This window comes from Pararge aegeria, chromosome 23 (genome assembly GCF_905163445.1).
Source record: "Pararge aegeria chromosome 23, ilParAegt1.1, whole genome shotgun sequence".
In the NCBI taxonomy this organism is placed as follows: Eukaryota; Metazoa; Arthropoda; class Insecta; order Lepidoptera; family Nymphalidae; genus Pararge; species Pararge aegeria.
The window spans coordinates 13,141,640-13,160,963 of record NC_053202.1 but is presented as its reverse complement, the minus strand read 5'-3'; the positions used below and the strand labels follow the sequence as shown (position 1 = coordinate 13,160,963).

The 19,324-nt window shown below is 56.2% G+C and overlaps 1 protein-coding gene across 1 annotated transcript; it reads right to left on the bottom strand.

Moving 5' to 3' along the window:
- Window positions 1-9,177: 9,177 nt before the first annotated feature.
- On the bottom strand, window positions 9,178-11,133 carry LOC120634119. The gene has a single exon (XM_039904511.1). The coding sequence runs from the start codon at window positions 11,131-11,133 to the stop codon at window positions 9,178-9,180; it is 1,956 nt and encodes a 651-aa protein (XP_039760445.1).
- Between the last annotated feature and the right edge of the window lie 8,191 nt (window positions 11,134-19,324).

The window sequence follows — 19,324 nt, the reverse complement described above, 5'->3', positions numbered from 1 at the left end:
GACGCCACCGATCCTTTTGTAGTGCCTTTTTGAATACTTTGCAGTCCGGTAGATTGTGTTTCGGCCCGCTGTAGCAAAACCGACATTTCATACCCGCGTCCGTGTTAGATTCGCTTTGTAATAACACATGAGATTTGTTTACATAGTTTACGGCATATTTTCGCTTTGAAAAGTTTTGATCGGCTTTGATGCTATTAATATTAATCGCGGTTTTTGTAGTTTTAACTGCTTCCTCTTTTAAAAAATCGGATAATATTACGAGTTTGGCTTTAGATCCGTCGGTTATAAGCGGATAGCTGTAGTCCGTCCATTTTGATAACAAAACCGTTGGGAACTTAGACAACACGGCCGACATGATATTCATGTTTTTTAGGTACTCATCTTCACCGATAGCGAGGACTGCTGCGACGAAATTTTGAACTTTAACGGAAAACTTGACTATATCCTTATGATATTCCTGTGCCATTGCTGGAAGCTTCTGGACATCTTGTACTATTCTAGTGATAATAATATCGGGGTTACCAAATTGTAGCTCCAGTGCTGACATTACTATGTCCGGTGTGGTGGCGCTAATCAGCAGCGCCGTGACGGCTTCCTTTGCTGGTCCGCGGAGGTAACTACGTAGCCTCCACAGATTCTCCCTGGGGCTAAAGCTACATACTTTTGTGGACTCGTCGTAAGCTTGCTTAAAATAAAGCCAGTCCATGGGGTCGCCCTCAAACGTTGGTAGATCCTTCTGTGTGCTAATACGGCTTAAAAACTTATGTGTTTGTGCATGTGGTGCGTTGTGCTTAGCAATAGTTGCCATTTCTTTGAGTGCGCTAGCCAGCATGTGTACAGTCCCATCAGTGCCACCGCCTATAGCGGCGGGCGGGCACAGCTCGCCTAAATCTGAACCATCCTGCTGGACGGGCTGTGCTGACTGCTCGTGCTGACTGTGCTCTAACCATTTCTCTACAGAACTATTATTATTGCTACGCACCTCATGCTCCTCCGGTAGTGGACTGTATGCTTCCTCATCTAGTGCTGCCATATCAGCTTGCAACCTTTTCTCAATTAGCTGCATCTCAATACGCGCTTTCGCCTCCGCTGCCTCTAGTTCCAGCCGTGTCTTTCTTGCTCGGATGGATGCTGAACTTGACTTTCTCGACGTGCCATTGCGTGTAGAAGCCCTACTCGGTGCCACTGCGTGGCCGCTAGTGCTCTTAACACTAGTAGCTGGTTCTACTTCATCGAAAAGCCTTTTTCTAAGCTCCTCCTTTAGGGGTACCTGCTTTTTCACCTGCTTACATGTGTGCTGGCTCTGCTCCTGCTCCTCAACTAGGTCCTGTTTCTTCACAGTGTTCACCATATTTGGCGGTGGAGTTTGGAACATACCTTGCGATCCGGCTCGAAGGACCACTTGTAGGGGCCAGGGCAAGTGAAAACACAGGGTTTCTTTAAGTGACTTGGCTGACAGAACGTGTGTAGCGGTTGGCAAAGTTTAAACGATGCGGCTGCGGTCGGTTGCGGTGAACGTCTACAATTTGAACCGCCGCGGACGTCAGAATAACGGTTTGCCGCCCCCGCCACCTACGTTCCGTTTTTAGCACATTATTTATTAAAACCATAGACAATCATTTATTTCAGCTTAAATTATATAATATTAATTATTTATAATTTATTAATTAATAATTAACAAGAGGGCTTTTTGCGTCGCTAACACCCTCCTTCACCTTCGGAACCCTGCTCTTCCCCTCCTTCACCTTCGGAACCCTGCTCTTCCCGTCCTTCACCTTCGGAACCCTGCTCTTCCCCTCCTTCACCTTCGGACCCCTGCTCTTCCCGTCCTTCACCTTCGGAACCCTGCTCTTCCCCTCCTTCACCTTCGGAACCCTGCTCTTCCCCTCCTTCACCTTCGGACCCCTGCTCTTCCCGTCCTTCACCTTCGGAACCCTGCTCTTCCCGTCCTTTACCTTCGGAACCCTGCTCTTCCCCTCCTTCACCTTCGGAACCCTGCTCTTCCCCTCCTTCACCTTCGGACCCCTGCTCTTCCCCTCCTTCACCTTCGGACCCCTGCTCTTCCCCTCCTTCACCTTCGGACCCCTGCTCTTCCCCTCCTTCACCTTCGGACCCCTGCTCTTCCCCTCCTTCACCTTCGGACCCCTGCTCTTCCCCTCCTTCACCTTCGGACCCCTGCTCTTCCCCTCCTTCACCTTCGGACCCCTGCTCTTCCCCTCCTTCACCTTCGGCCCCCTGCTCTTCCCCTCCTTCACCTTCGGACCCCTGCTCTTCCCCTCGTTCACCTTCGGACCCCTGCTCTTCCCCTCCTTCACCTTCGGACCCCTGCTCTTCCCCTCCTTCACCTTCGGACCCCTGCTATTCCCCTCCTTCACCTTCGGACCCCTGCTCTTCCCCTCCTTCACCTTCGGACCTTCCCCTCCTTCACCTTCTGAACCCTGCTCTTCCCCTCCTTCACCTTCGGACCCCTGCTCTTCCCCTCCTTCACCTTCGGCCCCCGGCTCTTCCCCTCCTTCACCTTCGGACCCCTGCTCTTCCCCTCGTTCACCTTCGGACCCCTGCTCTTCCCCTCCTTCACCTTCGGAACCCTGCTCTTCCCCTCCTTCACCTTCGGCCCCCTGCTCTTCCCCTCCTTCACCTTCGGAACCCTGCTCTTCCCGTCCTTCACCTTCGGAACCCTGCTCTTCCCCTCCTTCACCTTCGGACCCCTGCTCTTCCCCTCCTTCACCTTCGGACCCCTGCTCTTCCCCTCCTTCACCTTCGGAACCCTGCTCTTCCCGTCCTTCACCTTCGGACCCCTGCTCTTCCCGTCCTTCACCTTCGGAACCCTGCTCTTCCCGTCCTTTACCTTCGGACCCCTGCTCTTCCCCTCTTTCACCTTCGGACCCCTGCTCTTCCCCTCCTTCACCTTCGGACCCCTGCTCTTCCCCTCCTTCACCTTCGGACCCCTACTCTTTCCGTCCTTCACCTTCGGACCCCTGCTCTTCCCCTCCTTCACCTTCGGACCCCTCCTCATCCCGTCCTTCACCTTCGGACCCCTGCTCTTCCCCTCCTTCACCTTCGGAACCCTGCTCTTCCCGTCCTTCACCTTCGGACCCCTGCTCTTCCCGTCCTTCACCTTCGGACCCCTGCTCTTCCCCTCCTTCACCTTCGGACCCCTGCTCTTCCCCTCCTTCACCTTCGGACCCCTGCTCTTCCCGTCCTTCACCTTTGGACCCCTGCTCTTCCTGTCCTTCACCTTTGGAACCCTGCTCTTCCCGTCCTTCACCTTCTGAACCCTGCTCTTCCCGTCATTCACCTTCTGAACCCTGCTCTTCCCCTCCTTCACCTTCGGAACCCTGCTCTTCCCCTCCTTCACCTTCGGAACCCTGCTCTTCCCGTCCTTCACCTTTGGACCCCTGCTCTTCCTGTCCTTCACCTTTGGAACCCTGCTCTTCCCGTCCTTCACCTTCTGAACCCTGCTCTTCCCCTCCTTCACCTTCGGAACCCTGCTCTTCCCCTCCTTCACCTTCGGACCCCTGCTCTTCCCCTCCTTCACCTTCGGACCCCTGCTCTTCCCCTCCTTCACCTTCGGAACCCTGCTCTTCCCGTCCTTCACCTTCGGACCCCTGCTCTTCCCGTCCTTCACCTTCGGAACCCTGCTCTTCCCGTCCTTTACCTTCGGACCCCTGCTCTTCCCCTCTTTCACCTTCGGACCCCTGCTCTTCCCCTCCTTCACCTTCGGACCCCTGCTCTTCCCCTCCTTCACCTTCGGACCCCTACTCTTTCCGTCCTTCACCTTCGGACCCCTGCTCTTCCCCTCCTTCACCTTCGGACCCCTCCTCATCCCGTCCTTCACCTTCGGACCCCTGCTCTTCCCCTCCTTCACCTTCGGAACCCTGCTCTTCCCGTCCTTCACCTTCGGACCCCTGCTCTTCCCGTCCTTCACCTTCGGACCCCTGCTCTTCCCCTCCTTCACCTTCGGACCCCTGCTCTTCCCCTCCTTCACCTTCGGACCCCTGCTCTTTCCGTCCTTCACCTTCGGACCCCTGCTCTTCCCCTCCTTCACCTTCGGACCCCTCCTCATCCCGTCCTTCACCTTCGGACCCCTGCTCTTCCCCTCCTTCACCTTCGGAACCCTGCTCTTCCCGTCCTTCACCTTCGGAACCCTGCTCTTCCCGTCCTTTACCTTCGGACCCCTGCTCTTCCCCTCTTTCACCTTCGGACCCCTGCTCTTCCCCTCCTTCACCTTCGGACCCCTGCTCTTTCCGTCCTTCACCTTCGGACTTCTCATCTCATCTCATCACATCTCGGAAAAGATAGCCCAGCCTGCGAATGTGACCCAAACGAAACAGAAACTGTCGAACACCTTATAGTAGAATGCCCAAGATTCTCGAACCATCGCTACGAGCTCGAACATCAAATCGATCGGGAAATCTCAACTAGAAGCTTCCACGATCTCGTAGCGGATCCAGAGAGAAGACCAGACTTCCTGAGGTATGTGGAGAAGATCTTCCTCATTGCCGTCAGGAGAAACAGCAACCCGACGCCGCCAAGCCCAGACTTGAGCAGGACCACCCAGGCCCCGTTACCCCAACAACCCTGCCCGGTGCAGGATATGCCTACCAGGCAGCTCTTGCTAATGGCAGAAAGGGGAAATCCGGGGTTAAGAACCCGTGGTGTGGCACTGTTTATGGATAACAGCTCTGAGAGATTGGGGATAGGCTTCTGCATCGCGAGCGACTCGAGCAGGGTGATGATATCGCCAGGACTCGCAGCGCTAGCGAACGGAAGCACTTCCAAAAATACAATTCGACGCAAAATCTATGAAGCCCTGCCAGAAGTTACAGTAGCTCAACAACCCTGTAGAATATTGCGCACAAAGAACAAAGTTCCCCCTTGATACCGGCGTCGAGCACCGCGACATCGACGAGTTCCGGGAGCTCGGCGAAACGGAATCATCCCGGCGCGAGTACCTCGCAACAACAGGGGTACGGGCCGAAGCTCCGCCCCTTACTGCAACCGCCCTGTTGCTCCGGCGTGAACGCGTCTGCGGCCCTGGAGCGCCATCCCTCCCCGATGACAATTCATCCGCCATCTCCGACGGTCCACCTGTCTGTAAAGCCAGCAGGCCAACAGTCAGGGACAGCCAAACTTAACAATTAACAACAACAAGTGAGAAAAACAATAACAACAGCCAACAGTCAACAGAACAAGATAAGAAATAACAACCTGTGGCCCTTAAAAGGGCCCTTTGACAATCCCCCTATCCCTGTTAAAACTACAATAACAATAACAATAACAAACAAAGGCAACCACCCACAAAAAACAACCGCAATCCAACCTAAAATAGACTTAAAACTACAATAACAATAACAATAACGATAACAACAACCACTGACAACAACAAATAACAACAACAACCGCTGCCACTACCACTGGCCCTGAAAAGGGCCTTTGAAAAACCAACGAAACCAACTTTCAACCTCCAAAAAAAAGTTCATACAAAGCGTCAGGATTCGAACTCAGATGCCGCGATATATCAACCTAACCTCAAAATATTAATGTTCATCACACAAACATTTTCCAGTTGTGGGAATCGATCCCACGACCTTCGAGTCAGTAAGCTGGGTCTCTGCCCACTGCTCCACTCGGCCGTCTCTCTGCCCACTGCTCCACTCGGCCGTCTAAAAATTATGCTCCAGGTGAGGCCCGAACTAACCTAACCTAACCTAACCTAACCTAACCTAACCTAACCTAACCTTTTTTTTTTTTTTTTTTTTTTTTTTTTTTTTTTTTTTTTTTTTTTTTTTGTCGCTGGGAAATGCGTTTCGGCTCCCTCCCGGAGGCTGCGCAGCCAAAACTGTGCAGCCTCCAGCAGGGTATGTGGGACTCGCTGGCCGATGATGTATCAGCCAGAATACCCACTAAAACCCAGCGGAGCCGCCCGCGCCCAAGTTGGAGCGTCAAAGGATCGCGGTCGCATGCAACTTTGACGCCCCGGCGCACTCGTCGGAGGCACGCAATGGTGTCTACGGAGGTGGCATAAGGTGCGCATATCTGCGCCTCCTGCCACCTGTTCTCCTTCTTCGGAGGGGAAGAGCATCAGCCGCCTGCTCTCTCTCCCTCTCCGAGGCCTCCTTCAAGCCCATTACGGCTTCGCAGAAGGAGGCGACAGTAGACCATCCCTCCTCGCTGCCGAGCATCAGATTGATAACACTTGGCAGCGAGAGGTCACCGTCCAGGAGTGACACCATTGCGTGTCTTTGCGGGGCCCATGACGCGCATACTGCCAAGGTGTGGAGCGCCGTGTCTTCAGGCGCGTCACACTCATGACAGATCGGCGAGGCCTCCCTCCTCGCGATCCCGTGCAGGTATTTACCGAAGCAGCCGTGTCCGGTGAGCACCTGCACGAGGCGATACGTCAGCGCGCCATGGCGCCGCTTCAGCCACCGCTCTAGGTGGGGCCGGATGCCCTCCACCGTCCAGATGCCCGCCACCGGGGACTCGAGGTCTTCTCTCCATCTCTGGACCAGGACCTCCCTTCCGAGGGTACGGAGTCTCCCAATCTCCTCGGGTCCTGGTCTTTCCCCTCGAGTCCTCACACTTGACCGGTAGCGGTGCATCTGTGCAAGCACCTCAGCCTGCAGGTCCCACGGCGGGTCGCCAGCAAGAAGTGTGGATGCCGTCCAAGACACCGTACGGTAGCCCCGGATCGCACGCACCGCGATTACGCGTTGCGGTCTCCGCAGGAGTGTGATATTCTGCGGAGACAATGCGTGCACCCATATTGGAGCCCCGTACAGCGCCATACTCCTGACGATACCCGCATACAGGCGCCTGCAGGCTGAGTCCGGCCCCCCGATGTTGGGCAAAAGCCTCCCCAGAGCGGCTGCCGCTCCGACGAGTCTGGGCGCAAGCAGCTCGAAGTGCCCTTTAAAACTCCACCGTCCATCCAGGGTGAGGCCCAGGTACTTCATCTGGGCCTTTATTTCCACCTGAACACCCTGGACGGTGATTTGGGCACCTCGTGGTGGACCTCTGCGAGGGCCATGGAAGAGGAGGGCCTCGGTCTTAGGGACCGAAACCCTCAGACCCAAGGCCTGGGCCCTCCTTGCCACTAGGGACGCGCTGACCGTGGCCAGGCGGGACGCCTCCGCAAAGGTGCTCCCGCGTGCCGTGACTAGGGTGTCATCCGCATAACATAACACCCGTGTCCCCGGCAGCATGGGGGCCCGCAGGAGCCAATCGAAGCCGATGTTCCACAACACCGGCCCGAGAACCGATCCCTGCGGGACCCCATTGAGCACCTTCCGCCGCTCTCGTTGCCCGCCACTCCCCGTCCAGGATATCCACCTATCCTGGAGGTATGACTCCAACAGCCTCCTGAGATACGGAGGCACTTCATGGTACCGAAGTGCCTCTAGAAGAGTCTCAAAGGGGAGGCTGTTGAAGGCATTCGTGACGTCCAAGGAGACGGCGAGGATGACGTCCCCCCCGGCAACTGCCTCATCCGTCAGGGCCTTCAACGACTCTAGGGCGTCAATGGTCGAGCGACCCGCCCTAAAGCCGTACTGCTCCGCCGAGAGCCCTGGACCGACAGTTTCCAGATGCCCAACTAGTCGGTCTGCAAGGATCTTCTCAAAGACCTTCCCGACCTCGTTGAGCAAGACTATCGGTCTGTACGCCGACGGAGCGTCCAACGGTCGCTCTGCTTTGCGGATAAGGCACAGCAGTCCCTCCTTCCAAGACTTGGGGAACTGTCCAGCCAGTATACACTGGTTGAACAGCTCCCGGAGTCTTGCCTCAAAGTACTCCCTGGTCGTGAATATGACCCGACCCGGGATACCGTCCGGTCCAGGTGCCGTCTTCTTGGACCGGAGGCGGCCAAGGGCTACGTCCATCTCCTCCCCGGTGATCAGCGGAACAGAACCGCTATCATCCAGGGGGGTGGAGCCCCTTCCGGCCTGGGGTACCATCGTTGGAGGGACATGTCCCTGGGAGTCCGGGAAGAGTCCCTCGACGACGCTCCGCAAGAGCTCCGGCTGGAGGGTCTGGGTTACTGGGGGTCCCTGGTTACGGAGCTTCCTTCTCGCCACGCGATAAGGGCGTCCCCAGGGGTCCCTACTCAGGCCCTCCAGCAGTTCCTCCCGGGCACGCTCCTTGGCGCGGCTTATGGCCAGCTGAAGGGCCCTCTTGGCCTGGCCGTAAACCTCCCGCAGTTGCTCCTCCAGAACTACGTCCAGTCCGTTCCGCCTACGGCACCGGACATAGTCCCTGCGGGCTCGGTGACTGGCGATACGTAGGACCGCGATCTCGTCCGACCACCAGTACACCCGTTTACGGCGGCGCCATCCACGCGCCCTCGGCATTGCAGAGTCGCAGACCTCAGTGAGGTCCGCGCGCAGCTGCTCCGCCCGTTCTCCCACACTGGTGTCCCTCTCATCTCCGGAAGAGGCCCACCGTACAATAATGGAGGCCTCTTTGACCAACTCCCGGTCCATTTGGGTGAGACACCAACGTGGGAGGCGATTTGGACCCTGGGGAGGTGCCATCGCGACCACCGGGGATGTGGAGACCTCAAATCGGACATAGTTGTGGTCCGATAGAGTCTCCACCCCGTCCTCTACCCTCCAGTTGGCGACTCTGTCGGCAACCGAGGGGGAGGCAAACGACAGGTCCACGATGGAACCACCCTGCGCGCGGACGCAGGTGTGGACTGTCCCCCTGTTGAGTAGGGAGAGCCCGAGGTGCACAGCCCACACCAGCACAGCCCTGCCTCTGCCGTCCGAGATGGGACTCCCCCACGCCTGGCTCTTGGCATTGAAGTCTCCAAGAACCAGGGTACGCCCTCCGTTGTGCCGGCGGACGGCTTCGCTGACAGAGTCGAGGAAATCCTCAAATTCTGCCAGCGTGCGGTTAGGGGAGAAGTACAGGCCGACAATGGTGTACTGTCCCCATCCCGCAACCACGAACCCGGGACCCTTCTCGAGAGGTGAGAGGGGAGGGCCCGCGCCGCCCACCGAAACAACGACTACCGAGTCACACATGTCCCCAACCCAGCGTTCCTGGGTGGGGACATAATATGGCTCGCAAGCCACAACTATGTCTATAGACCACTCTGCGGCGGACTGCAGTAGGAGGTCCTGAGCCCCCGCAGAGTGGTTTAAGTTCGCCTGGAGCACACTGATATGCCGTCTATTCATTTGACGGCATATCAGTGTCTTCGGTCTGCGCTGGGCCACTTCGGTCGCTCTGAGAGGGGACAACTCGGGCTTTCCCTTGAGGGGGGTGGCAGCTCTTCCCCCCCATGATGTGCCCTGACGGCTGGGATGCGTCCGCGCAGACGGCGCAGCGCAGGGGCCTCTCGCATCCTACGTGCCTGTGGCCCTCCTCTCCACACCGGCAGCACATCTTGCTCCGGTCGGTTTTGGAGGGGCACAAAGACGCCGTGTGTCCCATACCCATGCACCTGAAGCAGCGCAGAGGGCGGTGCTCCAGTGCCTGGACTCCTGCTGAGCTCCAACCCACCAGCAGGCGTCCGGCATCACAAACCTTTTTGGCCGCGTCCACTGGGCAGTAAACAGTGGACCAGCCAGTTCCCAAGGGGCCCGTCTGCACCTGAGTTGCCTTAACCGCGGTGAGCGAGCAGCCCCCTGCCCGAGCCACCGCTTCCGCAACCTTTACTGCCGTGGCAGAATCGTCCAGCCCGGTAACACGGAGTGTCACCGTTTTCGTAGGGCGGACGACCTCCGCCACTCCCTCCAATGCTTTGCGGAGACGTTCCGCGAGCACCTCGGCCTGGTCCTGGGTGTGCTCTTTGGGTAACTCCAATAGCCTGGCCCCGGTAGCAGAGCGGCGAATCCGCATCCCCGCGCCAATGCCAAGCTCCTCCAGATTGACTCTTCTCTCCGCCTGCTCCAAGACCTGAGCGTAGGTCACGCCTTTCCTGGCCGCCTCTGGAGCCAGGGTGATTACTACGGCTGCAGTCTTGGGCGGCGCCAGGTTGGGCTTTGGCTTGGGCTTAGCGGCCGCCGCAGAAGGGTTCTTCGGTGTTGCCGTCGGGAGATTGCTGGTTGGAGTCTTTTTGGCCCTGTTTTTTCGGGTCACCACCTCCGACCAGGTTTCTTCCTGCGGCACTGCTCGGCTGGGGCCCGCCGTCACCGGGGGTGCCCCAGGCGACGCTGAGGCCGGGCTCGCTCCGAGGCCGCCCGAGAGGCCCCGACCTGCCTGTGGAGCTCCAGCCGTACGGGGAGGAGCCGGGCCCCTTCTGTCTGAGGACAACGGTGGGCGGACGACCCTTTCAGGAAGAAGGCGCTCCTCAATTCCTGCAAAACGGGCGTCCAACATCCTCCCAACTGCGGCCACTATGGAGGCTTTTAACTCCTCCAGGACGTCCGCCTGCAGGGCCGAAGCAGGTGGCGCACCCGTTGCCGCTTTCTTTGCCGAAGCTCCCTCAGCTGCCATCTTCGAGGCCTCCCTCGCTGCCTCCTTGGCCATCGCGGTCTTCATTTCGGTGAAGTCCCGCCGGTACGCCTTCTGCTCCGCCCTGATTATCTCCAATTCAGAGCGGAGGCGGTTGTTGTCCGCCTGCAGACGGCGGGTTTCCTCGGCCTCGTTCCGTGTGGTGAGGGCTTCTACTATGGCCTGGAGTTCCGAGGCCGCCTCCTTGAACTTTTTTACGTACGTCCCTTTCAGATGGCTGGACTTGGTAGCCAGCTGTATGATGGACGCCGTGCTCCTTCCCGCCCAAGCCCGCAGCTCCTGTGTGCCGAGCTTGGTGGGGTCCTCTCGGCAAGACTCCTCACTCGCCATCCCCTCCTCTGGGTCTAAGACCGTAGTATGGGCCGCCCGCCCCACCACGCGGTCCCGGAGGAACCGACTCAATCCGCTCTCCCTCGTCTCCTCCTCTGCCGCCCTAAGCTCAGCCGTCGCGCTCCCTAACCCATAGTTCCCCCTAGGAATCGGGGTCGTACTCCTCGAGACAGATGAGTTGCGAGAGCTTGGCGAGGCCGAATCCTCACGGCGCGAGTACCTCGCCACAATAGGGGTACGGGCAGAAGCTCCTCCCCTCACCGCGACCGCCCTGCGACGCGGGCGCGTTTCAGGACCAGGGGCACCATCCATTCCGGATGAGCCCAAGTCATCCGTCATCTCCAATGGTCCACCCGTCTGGAAAACCAGGCGGGCCGACGATCAGGGACCGCACACTAAAGTGCCAGCCGACAACCTCTGTTAACACTTAAAAATAGGTAACAATAACAAAGAAAAACAACGCAAAGAAAGAGAAAAAACAACGAGAAACGAAAAACAACAATTAGCAAGTGGCCCTTAAAAGGGCCCTTAAACGATCCCCCCCAAGGGGGTGGAACCCAGTACGGCACCGGCAACGAACCAGAGCCGTTTGGATGTACGACCGTTTAAAAACAAGCAATAACAACCATAAATAACAATAACACCAACAACAACAACAATAACAACAACGAAAACAACAACAACCACTACCACCACTACTAGCCCTGAGAAGGGCTCTTGGAAAAAACAACGAAAACAACAACAAATCACCAAATCAAACCTCCCCTACAACCTAACCTAACCTAACCTAACCTAACCTAACCTAACCTAACCTAACCTAACCTAACCTAACCTTTTAAAACTAGTTTGGATTCCTTTAGACCTCAGCCCACCGGCAACTACGACTAACTAAACACTGATCTAGCTATCTGGCTTTCATCAGTGCATCAACAGCAGCATAACTAGTATTAAAATATAGTAATGAGTTTTTATTAATGCATATATTCACATTAAATCTTGAATCTAAAGTCTAAAGGTGTCAAAACTAGATTTAGGTTAGGTTAGGTTAGAACATGAATACGAGGGGTGCCTTTAGGCTAAAAGATAGCCCAGCCTGCGAATGTGACCCAAACGAAACAGAAACTGTCGAACACCTTATAGTAGAATGCCCAAGATTCTCGAACCATCGCTACGAGCTCGAACATCAAATCGATCGGGAAATCTCAACTAGAAGCTTCCACGATCTCGTAGCGGATCCAGAGAGAAGACCAGACTTCCTGAGGTATGTGGAGAAGATCTTCCTCATTGCCGTCAGGAGAAACAGCAACCCGACGCCGCCAAGCCCAGACTTGAGCAGGACCACCCAGGCCCCGTTACCCCAACAACCCTGCCCGGTGCAGGATATGCCTACCAGGCAGCTCTTGCTAATGGCAGAAAGGGGAAATCCGGGGTTAAGAACCCGTGGTGTGGCACTGTTTATGGATAACAGCTCTGAGAGATTGGGGATAGGCTTCTGCATCGCGAGCGACTCGAGCAGGGTGATGATATCGCCAGGACTCGCAGCGCTAGCGAACGGAAGCACTTCCAAAAATACAATTCGACGCAAAATCTAGGAAGCCCTGCCAGAAGTTACAGTAGCTCAACAACCCTGTAGAATATTGCGCACAAAGAACAAAGTTGTCGCAATATTCAACTGGAATCTACTGGAACCACCATTTGCCAGGGCCAGCTCAGTACTAACATCATTCTGCAGCACGGGCGACACACCTGCCCGAATAATTAGCGTCGACGCCATGGCGGTGGGCTATACAAAAGGAACAATAGAGGACTACCTTGGTTGCATAGACGCATCGAAAAAGCACCAGGTAGTTGTCTACGAAAACAGGGGAGAGGACCTTAGTTACCTCAAACCCAGGAAAAAACCCAGCGAAACACCTGACTGGGAAAATGTTCCACCCACCATCATGGTTACTCAGGAGCGGAAAAGCGGCGCGGAACAGCTGACACAAAAGTGGCAGGAGGCCGAGAAAACTCAAGGGGAGTCCTCCCAGACAACCTCTGCGCCGACACGTGCCTTTAAAACAGCCATCAGCACGTTCAAATCGGCAATAGCAAGCATGTCTGGCAAAAAATCAAAAAAGAGAGCCGAGTCAATGACGCAAGAGGTGGGCAGTGCACTGGCCGCTTTCTTGAAGCCCAGGCCACAGCCCAAAACTTCACCCAGCGACAAACGGACTAACGCCGAAAAAGGCCTGGTCGAACCGCCGACCCTCGGAGTCGTAGTAACACCAATGGACCACATCATGAATGCATTCTTGGAGTTCATGGCTCTCATCAAAGCTGAGCTAGAGGTCAGCCGGAAGACCTGCCATGACATCCTGCAGGCCTACAAACATCAAAACACTGGCCTCTTGACGGTGAGACTCCAGGAAGCTGAAGCGGTTATTTACGACAACGGACGTCGGCAAACTCTACATGGAAATGTAGAAGAACTCGACCACATGGCCGCATACAGCGCAACAGCAGGTTTTGTCGAGGTGGACGAAGAGGCGGAAGCAGAAGATAATAAGCCGCGGTTCAAAACACCATCCACCGACCCAATAGTTGTCCTGGCAAAATGCACCAACATAATGCTGGGACAGAGAATCCTCGAACAAGGCAATAAGATAGCGAAGGACGAGAAGGAGCCCCTGAAATCCTGGAAAGCACCCAAAATCACCTGGGTAAACGGAGTTCCTGGCTGTGGGAAGACCACCTGGATAGTGAGGAACTTCGAGATAAATCGTGACGTGGTTCTAACAGCAACCACGGAGGCCAAAAAGGATTTGAAGGAGAAGCTGCAGGCAAAGTACGGAGCGGCATCAACACTCAAAGTCCGCACCATGGCATCGGTCTTGGTAAATGGATTCAAAGAGCAAAGCGAGAGGCACTGCGAGCGCCTCATCGTGGATGAAGCTCTCATGAGCCACCCAGGATCGATAATTATGGCCGCGAAACTTGCTCATGCCAGCGAAATGCTCATAATTGGCGACGAAAACCAGGTGCCCTTCATCGACCGTAGTAACGCTTTCTCATTAAAGTACTCCCGCCCTAGCGTATTCCTCACTATCAGCAAACAACTGTTGTGCACGCACAGAAACCCCATGGACGTGGCGTATGCGCTCAACGAAGTGTATGATGGCATATACTCGTCCAACGTTCGGATACAGTCCCTGACCCTGAAGGACTACACTGGTGCCGAGATCCCTAAAGAGACAATTAACACCTTGTACCTTACCCATACCCAAAAAGAAAAGGCTCTCTTGAAGTCCTTGGGATATGGAACGGGACAGGGATCACGAGTGAACACCATCCACGAGGCCCAGGGTCTGACATCCGAATATGTGGTGATAGTGCGCACTACGGCCAAAAAGTCGCGTATCCACGACGAAATTCCCCACGCGATTGTTGCGGTGTCACGGCACACCATCAGCTGCATATACTACACCGACGACAACACGTTCCCCCGAATAGGACGGCCTCCGTCTTTGGAAGGGCAACTTTGAGCCCCAACATGCCAATTCGGGTGACCATCAGCTCGGTGGCCACCGTAGCCCTCCTCACCGACTCCTCATAACTGCTTCCCCGGACGGCAACCATGGTGTCGTCCGCGTAACAAATAATTACCATCCGGGGCAGCAGAACCGGACGAATTGCCCAATCAAAGCCCAGGTTCCACAGCAGGGGTCCGAGAACCGATCCCTGCGGAACCCCACAAGCCATACGCCTCTCCTGCCTCGCCCCGTCCTTTCCCTGATAGACCACTACCCTTTCCTCCAGGTAGTGCCCTATCATTCGGCGCAGGTACAGGGGCACCCGATGATATTGGAGCGCCTCCTCTACCACGCTATACGGCAGGGTGCCAAAGGCATTGGCGATATCTAGTGATACCGCCAATACCCCGTCGCTTTCCTTCTGCGCTCCTTCGCAGAAACTTTTCAGAGCACCAACGGCATCTATCGTCGACTTGCCTACCCTAAAGCCGTACTGGTGTTCCGAAAGATCAGGGCCCTGCAGAGCGAGGTGCTGGTTAATACGAGAGGCCAGAACTCTCTCCAGCATCTTGCTCACCTCATCAATAAGGACAATTGGTCTGTATGCCGAAGGAGAATCAGGAGAACGACCCTCCTTCCGCAACAGCACCAAGCGTCCCTGTTTCCATACTCTCGGGAACCGCCCCGCCTCCAGGCAGTCATTAAATAGCTGCCTAAGGTGGCTCCCGAGGTGCCTCAAGGCCAGCGCCAGGACTCTTCCCGGGACTCCATCCGGTCCCGGTGCCTTCTTGCACCGCCGCAGGTGGTTCCACGCTTCTCCTAATTCATCCTCTGTGAATGGAGGGGCTTCTATCGACTCTTCTCGCTCCCCGAATGATGGAATCGTCATAGTCGGGGGCGTAAAAGCTGGTGGTTGAGGAAAGAGTCCAGACACCACCCGATTAAGGAGCTCCGGCTCCATGGAGTTCATGGATGGGGCACTCCGCATCTTACCTCTGACGATGCGGTATGGCCGACCCCATGGATCCCTATTCAGGGTTGCCAGGAACTCCTCGCTGGCGGAGTCCTTGGCATTAGCGATGGCCACCTGGAATGCCCTTTTTGCCCTCTGGAGCTCTTTATATAGGCGATCCTCTTCCGGCGCGTCCAGTGGCCTTCTTCGGCGGCAACGGGTGTAAGCCCGGCGCGCCCGATTACTGTCGCAACGGAGAGCAGCAATTTCTTGCGACCACCAGTAAACCGCCTTCCGGGCTGGGAGGCACCTGGTCCGGGGCATCGCTGCATCACATACCCTCGTCAATGCGATGCGGAAACGCCTCGCCCTCTCCTCAACGTCAGTCAGCACCGGGGTGGCTGCGTTCCAGGCCTCAACAATGGCTCCTTCCTCCACCATTTCCCGGTCGAGGCGGGCTAGGGACCATCTCGGAAACACTACTCTCCCTCCTCCGGTCTGACTTTGAGGCAACGAGCAGGATGCGGAGACTCTCCACCGGATGTACCGATGGTCTGACAGAGTCTCCACGACCCAAAGCCACGACCCAGGCCCGGCCGGGAATGCCGTCGGGTCCCGGAGCAGTGTTTTTGGCTCGAAGCCGCAGCAGCGCCGCCCTCAGTTCTCCCTCGGTGCTGCTTCCTGCTCCCCTGCTCTTCCCGTCCTTCACCTTCTGAACCCTGCTCTTCCCCTCCTTCACCTTCGGAACCCTGCTCTTCCCCTCCTTCACCTTCGGACCCCTGCTCTTTCCGTCCTTCACCTTCGGACCCCTGCTCTTCCCCTCCTTCACCTTCGGACCCCTGCTCTTTCCGTCCTTCACCTTCGGACCCCTGCTCTTCCCCTCCTTCACCTTCGGACCCCTGCTCTTCCCCTCCTTCACCTTCGGACCCCTGCTCTTCCCCTCCTTCACCTTCGGAACCCTGCTCTTCCCCTCCTTCACCTTCGGACCTTCCCCTCCTTCACCTTCGGAACCCTGCTCTTCCCCTCCTTCACCTTCGGACCCCTGCTCTTTCCCTCCTTCACCTTCGGACCCCTGCTCTTTCCGTCCTTCACCTTCGGACCCCTGCTCTTCCCCTCCTTCACCTTCGGACCCCTCCTCTTCCCGTCCTTCACCTTCGGACCCCTGCTCTTCCCCTCCTTCACCTTCGGACCCCTGCTCTTCCCCTCTTTCACCTTCGGACCCCTGCTCTTCCCCTCCTTCACCTTCGGAACCCTGCTCTTCCCGTCCTTCACCTTCGGACCCCTGCTCTTCCCGTCCTTCACCTTCGGAACCCTGCTCTTCCCGTCCTTTACCTTCGGACCCCTGCTCTTCCCCTCTTTCACCTTCGGACCCCTGCTCTTCCCCTCCTTCACCTTCGGACCCCTGCTCTTCCCCTCCTTCACCTTCGGACCCCTGCTCTTTCCGTCCTTCACCTTCGGACCCCTGCTCTTCCCCTCCTTCACCTTCGGACCCCTCCTCATCCCGTCCTTCACCTTCGGACCCCTGCTCTTCCCCTCCTTCACCTTCGGAACCCTGCTCTTCCCGTCCTTCACCTTCGGACCCCTGCTCTTCCCGTCCTTCACCTTCGGAACCCTGCTCTTCCCGTCCTTTACCTTCGGACCCCTGCTCTTCCCCTCTTTCACCTTCGGACCCCTGCTCTTCCCCTCCTTCACCTTCGGACCCCTGCTCTTTCCGTCCTTCACCTTCGGACCCCTGCTCTTCCCCTCCTTACCTTCGGACCCCTGCTCTTCCCCTGCTTTACCTTCGGACCCCTGCTCTTCCCCTCCTTCACCTTCGGACCCCTGCTCTTCCCCTCCTTCACCTTCGGACCCCTGCTCTTTCCGTCCTTCACCTTCGGACCCCTGCTCTTCCCGTCCTTCACCTTCGGACCCCTGCTCTTCCCCTCCTTCACCTTTGGACCTCTGCTCTTCCCCTCCTTCACCTTCGGAACCCTGCTCTTCCCCTCCTTCACCTTCGGACCCCTGCTCTTCCCGTCCTTCACCTTCTGAACCCTGCTCTTCCCCTCCTTCACCTTCGGAACCCTGCTCTTCCCCTCCTTCACCTTCGGACCCCTGCTCTTCCCCTCCTTCACCTTCGGAACCCTGCTCTTCCCGTCCTTCACCTTCGGAACCCTGCTCTTCCCCTCCTTCACCTTCGGACAACTGCTCTTCCCCTCCTTCACCTTCGGACCCCTGCTCTTCCCCTCCTTCACCTTCGGAACCCTGCTCTTCCCGTCCTTCACCTTCGGACCCCTGCTCTTCCTGTCCTTCACCTTTGGAACCCTGCTCTTCCCGTCCTTCACCTTCTGAACCCTGCTCTTCCCCTCCTTCACCTTCGGAACCCTGCTCTTCCCCTCCTTCACCTTCGGACCCCTGCTCTTCCCCTCCTTCACCTTCGGACCCCTGCTCTTCCCCTCCTTCACCTTCGGAACCCTGCTCTTCCCGTCCTTCACCTTCGGACCCCTGCTCTTCCCGTCCTTCACCTTCGGAACCCTGCTCTTCCCGTCCTTTACCTTCGGACCCCTGCTCTTCCCCTCTTTCACCTTCGGACCCCTGCTCTTCCCCTCCTTCACCTTCGGACCCCTGCTCTTCCCCTCCTTCACCTTCGGACCCCTGCTCTTTCCGTCCTTCACCTTCGGACCCCTGCTCTTCCCCTCCTTCACCTTCGGACCCCTCCTCATCCCGTCCTTCACCTTCGGACCCCTGCTCTTCCCCTCCTTCACCTTCGGAACCCTGCTCTTCCCGTCCTTCACCTTAGGACCCCTGCTCTTCCCGTCCTTCACCTTCGGAACCCTGCTCTTCCCGTCCTTTACCTTCGGACCCCTGCTCTTCCCCTCTTTCACCTTCGGACCCCTGCTCTTCCCCTCCTTCACCTTCGGACCCCTGCTCTTTCCGTCCTTCACCTTCGGACCCCTGCTCTTCCCCTCCTTACCTTCGGACCCCTGCTCTTCCCCTCCTTCACCTTCGGACCCCTGCTCTTCCCCTCCTTCACCTTCGGACCCCTGCTCTTCCCCTCCTTCACCTTCGGACCCCTGCTCTTTCCGTCCTTCACCTTCGGACCCCTGCTCTTCCCGTCCTTCACCTTCGGACCCCTGCTCTTCCCCTCCTTCACCTTCGGACCCCTGCTCTTCCTCTCCTTCACCTTCGGAACCCTGCTCTTCCCCTCCTTCACCTTCGGACCCCTGCTCTTCCCCTCCTTCACCTTCGGACCCCTGCTCTTTCCGTCCTTCACCTTCGGACCCCTGCTCTTCCCCTCCTTCACCTTCGGACCCCTGCTCTTCCCCTCCTTCACCTTCGGACCCCTGCTCTTCCCCTCCTTCACCTTCGGACCCCTGCTCTTCCCCTCCCAACCACTCTGCTCTCAACGATGTATTCCCCTCATCCCCACCCGTAACCTCTATTGTATGTATTCCCCTCCCAACCCCCATCAAATTTTGGCCCAATAACTGTAAAATTTTCTAAGTTGTCCTTTCTCCAGTCTGACGCCTTTAAACCCTTGCCACATTTCCTGCTTCACCTCACTTTAGCCTAGTTGACTCTTCCCGTATTGCAACCCCCCTTAAATGCTGCTTTGCTTTTATCTCCCGTGAATTTATCATTTCAGCCCTATACCCTGGCCCTGTACTCTCTTCGCTGTGCATTCTCCCCTTACCTTGGTTGTAATCATCATCCCTTGCAAATTCTTTAAATATTCGCCCTTTAGCCGTTTCTCCTGTCAATTCTTTCTTAGTTTAAGCGAATAAATTTCATCTAATTGCTCTCCACCTTTAATCTTTTAACTTCTGTATTTTTCGGAGCAAACAAAACTACAATGTAATTCAATCAATTTATTATTGTTTCATACAACAACCAGTATATTTTATTCTGACATTGTTTTAGTATAATTATCTTATCAACGATACGCTGCTTCGCTTTAATTTTAATTTTGTAAAAATAGTATTATTTTAATAACTTATCCCATTCTTTGAGTACAGATTTAATCAGACAACTGTCTGTACGCTGGGGTTTTATAGAAAAAGTCGCAAATTTTTAGCTGTTTCACAAATTA